This window comes from Oncorhynchus gorbuscha, linkage group LG21 (assembly GCF_021184085.1).
Source record: "Oncorhynchus gorbuscha isolate QuinsamMale2020 ecotype Even-year linkage group LG21, OgorEven_v1.0, whole genome shotgun sequence".
NCBI classification, from domain to species: Eukaryota; Metazoa; Chordata; class Actinopteri; order Salmoniformes; family Salmonidae; genus Oncorhynchus; species Oncorhynchus gorbuscha.
Window position 1 is genome coordinate 36,850,245 of NC_060193.1, and position 13,717 is coordinate 36,863,961.

Sequence of the window (13,717 nt, forward strand, 5' to 3'; positions counted from 1 at the left end):
TGTAACGGAGTCAGGTTTGCAGTTCTCCTTGCTCACACACGCCTTTTCAGTTCTGCCCACAAATTTTCTATAAGGTTGAGTTCAGGGCTTTGTGATGGCCACTCCAATACTTTGTTGTACTTAAGCCATTTTGCCACAACTTTGGAAGTATGCTTGGGGTCATTGTCCATTTGGAAGACCCATTTGCATCCAATCATTAACTTCCTGACTGATGTCTTGAAATGTTGCTTCAATATATCCACATACTTTTCCTACCTCATTGTGCCATCTATTTTGTGAAGTGCACAAGACCCTCCTGTAGCAAAGCACCCCCACAACATGATGCTGCCACCCCCGTGCTTCACAGTTGGGATGGTGTTCTTCGGCTTGCAAGCCTCCCCCTTTTGTTCTCCAAACATAACGATACTCATTAAGGTCTAACAGTTCTATTTTTGCTTCATCAGACCAGAGGACATTTCTACAAAATGTATGATCTTTGTCCCCATGTGCAGTTGCAAACCGTAGTCTGGCTTTTCAATGGCGGTTTTGGAACAGTGGCTTCTTCCTAGCTGAGCAGCCTTTCATGTTATGTCGATATAGGACTCGTTTTACTGTGGATATTTGTGTACCCGTTTCCTCCAGCATCTTCACAAGGTCCTTTGGTGTTGTTCTGGGATTGATTTGCACTTTTCACACCAAAGTACGTTCAGGTCTAGGAGACAGAACGCGTCTCCTTCCTGAGCGGTATGATGGCTACGTGGTCCCATGGTGTTTATACTTGCGTACTATTGTTTGTACAGATTAACGTGTTACCTTCAGGCATTTGGAAATTGCTCCCAAATATGAACCAGACTTGTGGAGGTCTATAGTTTTTACATTTGTTAACAAGAAATTTGTGGAGTGGTTGAAAAACAAGTTTTAATGACTCCAATCTAAGTGTATGTAAACTTCCGATTTCAACTGTAAGTTGTACACTTCATCAGGGAAAACATGCCCATCAAAGCTTTCAAGCACAAGAATGTATGAACAAGAATAAGCTTCACAAAATATAAAATGGTAAATTGTCCAGATTAACCAATAAACTCTTAGACTGGCTGACACTCCACCCTCAATGCCCAACACATGTTTGGACGTGGCTATGCAAGTAAAGCTATGATTATTTTTTGCATATGGAAAGCCAAAAAAAAGAAGATTTTACTTCAGCTACTAACATAAAATAAAAACATACTGCCATAACTTGCAGGAATTAAAAAAACGACCACAGGCTGTAAAATGTCAAACTTTTAAAGAGAGAAAATTGAAGGGGGAAAAAATCTATTATACAGTGTCCCACCAATCTGGGTTTTTCGTGTCTTGCTGTGAGAGATCATCAGTGAGCAAGAGGGATCAGGAGCTGGGTAGCCTTCACAGAGTCAGGGAAAAGGTTGTGATATGTTGGGAGAGGGACGTATGCCGCTGTGATCATTTTACCTGTGAAGAAAATGTTAAGGATATTATGACAGTTTAGAAAAAAACATATATATTTTTAAATGACTGCGTCAATAGTCAGTCCCTCTTACCTGCAAAATATCGACCATGTAATGCGTTTACTGCAGCCATGGCAGCAGGAACGGATGGACATTTCACATACACGTTGCCCTAAAAAAATTATAACAACTTTATTGAGTTGCTATTTAAGACAGCAACCATTTCAAAACCATTCAAATACACTTAAAAGTCTTACTTCAGTGGAATTCTTGTCAACATATATGTGCACAACTCCTCCATGTTTGTTGCATTCCTCAATGACATCATGCTGAATGTCAACATCCCAGCCTGGGTTATCTTCACTGTAAAATCAGATGGGAAATTATCACCCACAAAGGACTAGTGATTGGGAACCAGTCTATGGGAACAAATAACATCTTAAGTCTTAAGTTTGTGTACTTTCATCCGCTGGCCTCCTTGGGATACGAATATGCTAGATTGAACAACTTGATTAAATGTTAAATACTTACGACCGAGGGTTGAACATGTTAGACAGCTGGAAACAGTGTGTAGCAAGTGGCTGTGAGGGTAGGTTCATAGCTGTATTCATGTTCATATTCATGGCAGGATTCATGGCAGCTAAAAGTTTTTAGAAAAAAGTGTACAAATGCATCATATCACATTAAAATAACTAAACTATGTGCTAGAAATGTTACATTTATTAATGTTCCTTATTATTTATTTATGTTCAATCCAGCCTAATTCTGACACGAGTCTCACAACAGACCAGCTCCTCACACCAAATCAACCAATCAGTGTCTTACTTGCAAACCAACAGATTTGATCAATGCTGGATGATATTAGCATTTTCCAAATAGCTCAGAGAAAAGCAATAATGGCAGTCAGATAGGCTTGTCCAATTAATCATCATTTTATTACCTGATACAGCAGCCATGGCACCAATAGCAATGGCCCCACCCATCTGCAGGGCTTGCTGTGCTGCTGGGGGAATCTGCAGTCCCGTGCCTGAAAGACAGAAGACATTGGGCTTGACATTCGTCCTTGTTCACACTTTATGATACGGTTCTTAAAGCTGAATTATGTAGCTTTTAGTATTTTTTAATGATCAAAAGCTATAATAAGTTGCCAACGTGATTCATCTGTGATAATTTTGCACCACCAGCCTGCCTGGAAACCGCTCCATTCATTTCCCCTGTCGGGTCAGTATTCCCACCAGATTTAGTGTTGCACATCCTGAATAACGTAATGAATGATGAGTTCCACTATGAGCTCAGCTGACACAATTTAATATATTTGGGCCAGCTTGCAGTTATGGCAGCTGCACAATCAAACCCAAAGAAATTGGGAACTTTGGAGAGCCAACAGGCAAAAACGGAAAACATTATTCATATTTTTTAACCTTCATTGAACTAGGCAAGTCAGTTAAGAACAAATTCTTATTTACAATGAGTGCCTACTGGGGTAACAGTGGGTTAACTGCCTTGTTCAGGTGCAGAATGACACATTTTTACCTCTTCAGCTCTGGGATTCGATCCAGCAACCGCACGGTTACTGGCCCAAAGCTCTAACCACTAGGATACCTGCCACACCAAAATAACCTTAGAAACCAGCCCAAAATTACTGAACCTCAGATTTGCATTCAAACTGGGCTAGCTAGCTCAACTCAAATCTGACCGAGACAAGATTTATTTTCTGTTGAAAAGATATTGGCACTCTTGCACTTTTTTCAAATAATGCACAATTTCTTGCAGAAAACTATTGAAATTGAAACATATTTTGGTATCCACATACACTACTGTTCAAAAGTTTGGGGTCACTTAGAAATGTCCTTGTTTTTGAAAGAAAATAACATTTTTTCCCACTAAGATAACATCAAATTGATCAGAAATACAGTGTAGACTTTGTTAATGTTGTAAATAACTATTGTAGCTGGAAATGGCAGATTTTTGTATTGAATATCCACATAAGCGTACAGAGGCCCATTATCAGCAACCATCACTCCTGTGTTCCAATGGCAAGTTCTGTTAGCTAATCCACGTTTATCATTATAAAAGGCTAATTGATCATTAGAAAACCCTTTTGCAATTATGACAGCACAGCTGAAAATGGTTGTGCTAATTAAAAGAAGCAATAAAACTGACCTTCTTTAGACTAGTTGAGTATCTGGAGCATCAGCAATTGTTGGTTCGATTACAGGCTCAAAATGGCCAGAAACAAATAACTTTCTTCTGAAACTCGTCAATCTATTCTTGTTCTGAGAAAGGAAGTCTATTCCATGCGAGAAACTGCTAAGAAACTGAAGATCTCGTACAATGCTGTTTACTACTCCCTTCACAGAACAGCGCAAACGGGCTATAACCAGAATTGAAAGAGGAGTGGGAGGCCCCGGTGCACAACTAAGCAAGAGGACATGTACATTAGAGAATTATAAAGCCCAGATCATCTTTGAGCATCACCTGTAAATGATCTGGGTATTTTTAGAGATGGATATACGTCATCAGATATGTCATCAGAGTGCGCAACAGAACATTGTACTGTCTACACTCGGTTTGTTGTTTATACTAAAATTGTTTCATTAAATCGATTTTAATCAGAATTAAAATTTTGTTGCTAAGGTTTTCACGACGTGGTTAGCGTTTACGGCTGGGACTGCAAGTTTGTGTTCCATTATTTTGCGTGAATACCGCAAGTGATAGCTGGCTGTACTACAGGCACCTGTCGTCGTCATGGGAAAGACTCATTGTTATCTTTCGTAAAACAACTGGTTGCAGTAAAGAGCCAATCTGGATACTAAGGAGATCCTGAGGAAAATCGACGAGAACCAACAGCTTTACGCTATGGAGGAACAACATACTCCCATCATGGAAAGATCTGACTACCTCACAAAATAACTTTAACCTGGCAAAAAAAAGAAAAACAGATTTATCTACAGACAAGGATGATTTACTTCCCGTTGAAGTAGAGGCTAGTGCTCTGGCTGGAATCCATGCAACACTGGAAAAGTTGTATGAGGAGGTAGCAGGGCTGAGGGGGTGTTTGGAGTTCAGCCAGAGTGAAATTCTCACGCTCCAAGGAGAAAACAAGGCACTCACAGCCAAGGTAAAAAATCCACGATTCCAACATGGATTGTCTACTCAAGGAAAACAGGCTAATGAAGGAGTCGCTAGACAATCAAAGTCGTAGCATGCTTGAAAATATTTTTTTTCTGGGATTCCTGAGGACGCATCCAATAATCCAGAGGGGCAGGATCAGAGAATTCATGCAATCAGCCTTGAAACTTCCTATAGAGACTTGAAACAAGGTGGCTTTCCACCGAGTACAGACTTGGAGCTCGGAGCAACAAGACCAAGGGTCCCCGACCGATCATCGCAAAATTTGAACACTACCAACAAAAGGAGCTGATCAAAAGCAGGGGAAGGGAGCTTAAAGGGACCACATTTTTGTCTCAATGACCAATTTCCAAGGGAGATAATCGAACATCATGAGAGACTGTATCCGGTACAAAGGCAACAATGGGAGAAGGCTAAGCATGCCTTTCTCATTGTGGACAAACTCTTTATAGATGGACAGCTATTCCGAGACAGCTCCATAACACCATGGCTGTACTAAATTCTACAGGGACTTCAGGTTACGAAAAAAAGAAAGTATGGGAATAGTAAAAATATATGAACATTATTAAGTGGATATGAACACACACACACTCAGTTACATGCTTGCTTACACATACAGACTTATACATACACACCTGATCTCGCTCTCTCTTTTCTCTTCTCTCTATTGTCGAGAACTGTTTTATAATTTAATGTGTTTATTGTTTGCCTATCTTTTTTATGCATTTGTCTACAAGCTTATATATATTTACAACAAGCAAGGGGAAGATATCAGAATAGGGGCATTGGGGAATAATAACATATTGTAGGGAATACATTTGTACTCCACCCGGCACAGCCAGAAGAGGACTGGCCATAGCCTGGTTCCTCTAGGTATCTTCCTAGGTTTTGGCCTTTCAGGGAGTTTTCCTAGCCACTGTGCTTCTACCTCTGCATTGCTTGCTGTTTGGGGTTTTAGGCTGGGTTTCTGTACAGCACTTTGAGATATCAGCTGATGTAAGTAGTGAAGCCATCTCTTGAGTAATGCAAGGTCTCTTTCATGATCATGTGAAATGTCAATTGCTATGGAAATGCTGGGATAACATCTCAATGATGTTAAAGGTAATTCTGATGGTGATAAAATATGGATTAGTCTGTCAGGTACTCAGCAGGAAGGTCTGATTTCTCTATAAATAAAACAAGACCCAGATGGCAAATATAAGGACCCAGTCTATCTACAAATCTGAAGGCCCCTCACACTTCAATGTTGTGATGCAAAAATACTAACGAAATGCATAGCACACAGAATTAAAAAGGGGTTTTACCAGGTATTGTTCACCCTGATCAGACAGGTTTTACATGGACAATACATTGAAGATAATATACAATAACTACCAGAAATAATAGAACATAATGAAACATCTAAGGAGCCAGGCCTGGTATGTATAGAGGATTTTGAAATGGCATTTGATAAAGTAAGACTGGGTTTTATTTATAAATGCTTGGATTTTTTAAATGGAGGTAATTCTCTTATAAAATGGGTAAAAAAAAATGTATGGTAACCTCAGGTATAAAATAGTAAATAATGGCTACTTCTCAGAGAGTTTTGAATTGTCAAGAGGAGTTAAACAAGGGTGTCCGCTGTCACCGTATCTGTTTTTTATGGCCATTTTTATTTGTATTTTACCATTATTTTTTACCTTTATTTTACTATTTTACTACTTATTTTCAATGACGGCCTAGGAACAGTGGGTTAACTGCCTGTTCAGGGGCAGAACGACAGATTTGTACCTTGTCAGCTCGGGGATTTTAACTTGCGGTTACTAGTCCCAACGCTCTAACCACTAGGCTACCCTGCCGCCATTGAAATGCTAGCTATTAAAATCAGGTCCAATAACAACATTAGAGAATTTGAAATGCAAGGCTTAAAAACAAAGGTGTCCATGGAGAGTTAAATACCTTTCTGTGATGGAATCATTGCCCTGATTAACTCCTTAGTCATAGCTCAGTTTACTCAATTATTTATGGCGCTGCCTACTCCTGATGATACATTTTTCAAATCATCTGGGATGCTAAACCAGACAAAATAAAACTTGAATATCTACAGTTGAAGTCGGAAGTTTACATACACCTTAGCCAAATACATTTAAACTCAGTTATTCACAATTCCTGACATTTAAATCCACATAAAAATTCCCTGTCTAGGTCGGTTAGGGTCACCACTTTATTTTAAGAATGTGAAATTTCAGAATAATAGTAGAGAGAATGACTTATTTCAGCTGTATTTCTTTCATCACATTCCCACTGGGTCAGAGGTTTACATACACTCAATTAGTATTTGGTAGCATTGCCTTTAAATGGTTTAACTTGGGTCAAACGTTTTGAGTAGCCTTCCACAAGCTTCCCACAAGAAGTTGGCTGAATTTTGGCCCATTCCTCCTGACAGAGCTGGTGTAACTCAGTCAGGTTTGTAGGCCTCCTGGCTTGCACACACTTTTTCAGTTCTGCCCACAAATGTTCTATGGGATTGAGGTCAGGGCTTTGTGATGGCCACTCCAATACCTTGACTTTGTTCTCCTTAAGCCATTTTGCCACAACTTTGGAAGTATGCCTGGGGGCATTGTCCATATGGCATTGTCCCATTTGCTACCAAGCTTTAACTTCCTGACTGATGTCTTGAGGTGTTACTTCAATATATCCACATACTTTTCCTCCCTTATGATGCCATCTATTTTGTGAAGTGCACCAGTTCATCCAGCAGCAAAGCACCCCAACAACATGATGCTGCCACCCCCGTGCTTCACGGTTGGGATGGTGTTCTTCGGCTTGCAAGCCTCCCCCTTTTTCCTCCAAACATAATGATGGTCATTATGGCCAAACAGTTCTATTTTTGTTTCATCAGACCAGAGGACATTTCTCCAAATTGTACAATCTTCATCCCCATGAGCAGTTGCAAACCGTAGTCTGGCTTTCTTATGGAGGTCTTGGGGCAGTAGTGGCTTCTTCCTTGCTGAGTGGCCTTTCAGGTTATGTCAATATCGGACTCGTTTTACTGTGGATATAGGTACTTTTGTACCTGTTTCCTCCAGCATCTTCACCAGGTCCTTTGCTGTTGTTCTGGGATTGATTTGCACTTTTTCGCAGAGAACGCGTCTCCTTCCTGAGCGGTATGACGGCTGCGTGGTCCCACTGTGTTTATACTTGCGTACTATTGTTTGTACAGATGAATGTGGTACCTTGATCAAAACTATGAAATAACACACATGGAATCATGTAGTAACCAAAATGTTAAACAAATCTAAATATATTTTATATTTGAGATTCTTCATATAGCCACCCTTTGCCTTGATGACAGATTTGCACTCTTGGTATTCTCTCAACCAGCTTCATGGGGTAGTCACCTGGAATGCATTTCAATTAACATGTGTGCCTTCTTAAAAATATTTAGTTGAATTTCTTTCCGTCTTAATGCGTTTGAGACAATCAGTTGTGTTGTGACAAGGTAGGTATGGTATACAGAAGCCCTATTTGGTAAAAGACCAAGTCCATATTATGGCAAGAACAGCTCAAATAAGCAAAGAGAAATGACAGTCCATCATTACTTTAAGACACGAAGGTCAGTTAATATGGAAAATGTCAAGAACTTTGAAAGTTTCTTCAAGTGCAGTCGCAATAACCATTAAGCGCTACGATGAAACTGGCTCTCATGAGGACCGCCACAGAAATGGAAGACCCAGAGTTACCTCTGCTGTAGAGGATACGTTCATGAGCATTGCCAGCCTCAGAAATTACATCCCAAATAAATGCTTAACAGAGTTCAAGTAACAGACACATCTACACGTCAACTGTTCAGAGGAGACTGTGTGAATTAGGCCTTCATGGTCGAATTGCTGCAAAGAAACCACAACTAAAGAACACCAATATTAACTTCTTGCGTCGAGCCAACCCGGATCCGGGATCATGACTACAGCCTCAAGCCCATTACCATAACGCAACGTTAACTATTCATGAAAATCGCAAATGAAATGAAATCAATATGCTAGCTCTCATGCTTAGCCTTTTGTTAACAACACTGCCATCTCAGATTTTTTTTTAAATATGCATTAGCATTACCAGGCAACATTTTCACAAAAACCAGCAAAAACATTCAATAAATCATTTACCTTTGAAGAACTTCGGATGTTTTCAATGAGGAGACTCTCAGTTAGATAGCAAATCTTCAGTTTTCCTGAAAGATTATTTGTGCAGGAGAAATCGGTCCGTTTTCTGCGTCATGTTTGGCTACCAAAAAACCCAGAAAATTCAGTTATAAAAACACCAAACTTTTTCCGAAATAACTCTATAATATCGACTGAAACATGGCAAACGTTGTTTAGAATCAATCCTCAAGGTGTTTTTCTACATATCTCTTCAATGATGTATCATTCCTGGAAGTGTGCTTCTCCTGTATCGCATGGTAAAATGAGTGCTACTGAGAATTGCGCACCAATTTAGACAAAGGACACCAGGCGGACACCTGGCGGACACCTGGCAAATGTAGTCTCTTATGGCCAATCTTCCAATGATATGCCTACAAATACGTCACAATGCTGCAGACATCTTGGACGAACAGCAGAGAGCATAAGCTCGTTCACAGCACATTCACAGCCATATAAGGAGACGATAGTAAAACAGAGCTTCAAAAATTCAGCTCATTTCCTGTTTGATGTTTCATCTTGGTTTCGCCTGTAGCAACAGTTCTGGGGCACTCACAGATAATATCTTTGCAGTTTTGAAAACGTCAGAGTGTTTTCTTTCCAAAGCTGCCAATTATATGCATAGTCGAGCATCTTTCGTGACAAAATATTGCGCTTAAAACGGGCACGTTTTTTTAACCCAATAATGACATAGCGCCCCCATAGGTTGAAGAGGTTAAGAGACTTCCTTGGTCCAAGAAACACGAGCAATGGACATTAGACCGGTGGAAATGTGTTCTTTGGTATAGTGTCCAAATTGGAGATTTTTGGTTACAACCGCTGTGTCTTTGTGAGACGCGGTGTGGGTGAACAGATTATCTCTGCATGTGTATTTCCCATCGTAAAGCATGGAGGAGGTGGTGTTATGGTGTGGGGGTGCTTTTCTGGTGACGCTGTCTGTGATTTATTTAGAATTCAATGCACACTTAAGCAGCATGGCTACCATAGCATTCTGCAGTGATAGTCCCACTAATCCCAAACCAGATGGGATGGCATATCATTTTTTTCAACAGGACAATGACCCAACACACCTCCAGGCTGTGCATTTGACCAAGAAAGAGAGTGATGGAGTGCTGCATCAGATGACCTGGCCCCCACAATTCCCCGACCTCAACCAAATTGAGATGATTTGTGATGAGTCGAACCGCAGAGTGAAGGAAAAGCAGCCAACAAGTGCTCTGCATATGTGGGAACTCCATCAAGTTGGTTGAGAGAATGCCAAGAGTGTGCAAAGCTGTCATCAAGGCCAAGGGTGGTTATTTTTAACAGAGGCAATTGCATAGACTATAGACATTTTGCGCAACATGAGCTCATGGGCTCTCATGAAGTGTTTGATTACAATTGCATTGATGTCAGAGTGATAAGAGGGACAATAGAGTGCTGAGTACCAATCAGTTAGCAAGTTTGGAAGGCTACTAGTGAAAATCAGCAGCATATGAGCTTGGAGAAGCCTAATTACTGTGACCTTTTTAATTTATTTTATTTTATTTCACCTTTATTTAACCATGTAGGCAAGTCGAGAACAAGTTCTCATTTACAATTGCGACCTGGCCAAGATAAAGCAAAGCAGTTCGACACATACAACGACACAGAGTTACACATGGAGTAAAACAAACATACAGTCAATAATACAGTATAAACAAGTCTATATACGATGTGAGCAAATAAGGTGAGATAAGGGAGGTAAAGGAAAAAAAGGCCATGGTGGCAAAGTAAATACAATATAGCAAGTAAAACACTGGAATGGTAGATTTGCAGTGGAAGAATGTGCAAAGTAGAATAATAAATGGGGTGCAATAAAAATAATGGGGTGCAAAGGAGCAAAATAAAAACATTTAAAAAATAAACACAGTAGGGAAAGATGTAGTTGTTTGGGCTCAATTATAACTGGGCTATGTACAGGTGCAGTAATCTGTGAGCTGCTCTGACAGTTGGTGCTTAAAGCTAGTGAGGGAGATAAGTGTTTCCAGTTTCAGAGATTTTTGTAGTTCGTTCCAGTCATTGGCAGCAGAGAACTGGAAGGTGAGACGGCCAAAGAAAGATTTGGTTTTGGGGGTGACCAGAGAGATATACCTGCTGGAGCGCGTGCTACAGGTGGGTGATGCTATGGTGACCAGCGAGCTGAGATAAGGGGGGACTTTACCTAGCAGGGTCTTGTAGATGACATGGAGCCAGTGGGTTTGGTGACGAGTATGAAGCGTGGGCCAGCCAACGAGAGCGTACAGGTCGCAATGGTGGGTAGTATATGGGGCTTTGGTGACAAAACGGATTGCACTGTGATAGACTGCATCCAATTGGTTGAGTAGGGTATTGGAGGCTATTTTGTAAATGACATCGCCAAAGTCGAGGATTGGTAGGATGGTCAGTTTTACAAGGGTATGTTTGGCAGCATGAGTGAAGGATGCTTTGTTGCGAAATAGGATGCCAATTCTAGATTTAACTTTGGATTGGAGATGTTTGATGTGGGTCTGGAAGGAGAGTTTACAGTCTAACCAGACACCTAGGTATTTGTAGTTGTCCACGAGCCGTCCAGAGTAGTGATGTTGGACAGGCGAGCAGGTGCAGGCAGCGATCGGTTGAACATGCATTTAGTTTTACTTGTATTTAAGAGCAATTGGAGGCCACGGAAGGAGAGTTGTATGGCATTGAAGCTTGCCTGGAGGGTTGTTAACACAGTGTCCAAAGAAGGGCCAGAAGTATACAGAATGGTGTCGTCTGCGTAGAGGTGGATCAGAGACTCACCAGCAGCAAGAGCGACATCATTGATGTATACAGAGAAGAGAGTCGGTCCAAGAATTGAACCCTGTGGCACCCCCATAGAGACTGCTAGAGGTCAGGACAGCAGACCCTCCAATTTGACACACTGAACTCTATTAGAGAAGTAGTTGGTAAACCAGGCGAGGCAATCATTTGAGAAACCAAGGTTGTCGAGTCTGCCGATGAGATGTGATGATTGACAGAGTTGAAAGCCTTGGCCAGATCAATGAATACGGCTGCACAGTAATATTTCTTATCAATGGCGGTTAAGATAACGTTTAGGACCTTGAACGTGGCTGAGGTGCACCCATGACCAGCTCTGAAACCAGATTGCATAGCAGAGAGGATATGGTGAGATTCGAAATGGTCGGTAATCTGTTTGTTGACTTGGCTTTCGAAGACCTTAGAAAGGCAGGGTAGGATAGATATAGGTCTGTAGCAGTTTGGGTCAAGAGTGTCCCCCCCTTTGAAGAGGGGGATGACCGCAGCTGCTTTCCAATCTTTGGGAATCTCGGACGACACAAAAGAGAGGTTGAACAGGCTAGTAATAGGGGTGGCAACAATTTCTGCAGATCATTTTAGAAAGAAAGGGTCCAGATTGTCTAGCCCGGCTGATTTGTAGGGGTCCAGATTTTGCAGCTCTTTCAGAACATCATCTGACTGGTTTTGTGAGAAGGAGAAATGGGGAAGGCTTGGGCGCTAGCGGAACCCCTACCCTAGAAAGGTTAATTGAAGATGTGGCAAATAGGAGTGGCAAAATCGTCTGCCAGCATCCTCAGGAATTTTCCATCCAGATTGTCAGACCCTGGTGGCTTGTCATTGTTGATAGACAACAATCATTTTTCACCTCTTCCACACTGACTTTACGGAATTCAAAAGTACAATTCTTGTCTTTCATAATTTGGTCAGATATACTTGGATGTGTAGTGTCAGCGTTTGTTGCTGTCATGTCATCCCTAAGTTTGCTTATCTTGCCAATGAAAAAGGCATTCAAGTAGTTTGTAATATCAGTGGGATTTGTGATGAATGAGCCATCTGATTCAATGAATGAAGCAGCCGAGTTGGCTTTCCCCCCCAAAATTTAATTCAAGATGCCCCAAAGCTTTTTACTATCATTCTTTATATAATTTATCTTTGTTTCATAGAGTACTTTCTTTTTTTTAGTTTAGTCACATGATTTCTTAATTTGCAGTACGTTTGCCAATCAGTTGGGCTGCCAGACTTAATTGCCATACATTTTGCCTCATCCCTCTCAACCATACCATTTTTCAAGTCCTTATCAATCCGAGGGGATTTAACAATTTTTACAGTCATTTTCTTAATGGGTGGGTGCTTATTAGTAACTGGAATAAGTAGTTTCATAAATGTGTCAAGTGCAGTGTCTGGTTGCTCTTCATTACACACCACAGACCAGCAAATATTCTTTACATCATCAACATACACTGCTCAAAAAAATAAAGGGAACACTTAAACAACACAATGTAACTCCAAGTCAATCACACTTTGGTGAAATCAAACTGTCCACTTAGGAAGCAACACTGATTGACAATAAATTTCACATGCTGTTGTGCAAATGGAATAGACAACAGGTGGAAATTATAGGCAATTAGCAAGACACCCCCAATAAAGGAGTGGTTCAGCAGGTGGTGACCACAGACCACTTCTCAGTTCCTGTAGTGTGGTTTTCCACTTTACTTTTGAGTGTGACTCCAAATCCAGACCTCCATGTGTTGATAAATTTGATTTCCATTGATAATTATATTGTGATTTTGTTGTCAGCACATTCAACTATGTAAAGAAAAAAGTATTTAATAAGAATATTTCATTAATTCAGATCTAGGATATGTTATTTTAGTGTTCCTTTTATTTTTTTGAGCAGTGTATGAATCACTACAAAACTTTTGTATGACCTCTTATTCTCTATATTAGGCCCAGCCTATGGAATTTTGGTTTTCCTAGATATGGCTATTATATTGTGATCACTACATCCTATGGATTTGGATACTGCTTTAAAGCAAATACCTGCAGCGTTAGTAAAAATGTGATCAATATATGTTGATGATTGAATTCCTGTGCTGTTTGTAACTACCCTGGTAGGGTGACTTGACAACCTGATCCAGGTTGCAGGCAATGGTTACAGTTTGATGTTTTTTCCTGAGTGGGCAGCTT

At 40.6% G+C, this 13,717-nt stretch overlaps 1 protein-coding gene across 4 annotated transcripts in view; it reads right to left on the minus strand.

The window, feature by feature from the left end:
* Positions 1-837: 837 nt before the first annotated feature.
* rbm39a (RNA binding motif protein 39a) overlaps positions 838-13,717 on the minus strand; it is a 68,889-nt gene continuing 56,009 nt past the window's right edge. For all 4 annotated transcript variants that reach the window (XM_046318338.1, XM_046318340.1, XM_046318337.1 and 1 more), the window contains 5 exons: positions 2,386-2,472; positions 1,977-2,085; positions 1,703-1,808; positions 1,539-1,617; positions 838-1,449 (listed from right to left, as the gene is read on the minus strand). In XM_046318338.1, the coding sequence (XP_046174294.1) occupies positions 1,349-1,449; positions 1,539-1,617; positions 1,703-1,808; positions 1,977-2,085; positions 2,386-2,472 (482 nt within the window). In that variant the 3' untranslated portion in view covers positions 838-1,348. The remainder of the gene's footprint in view (positions 1,450-1,538; positions 1,618-1,702; positions 1,809-1,976; positions 2,086-2,385; positions 2,473-13,717) is intronic.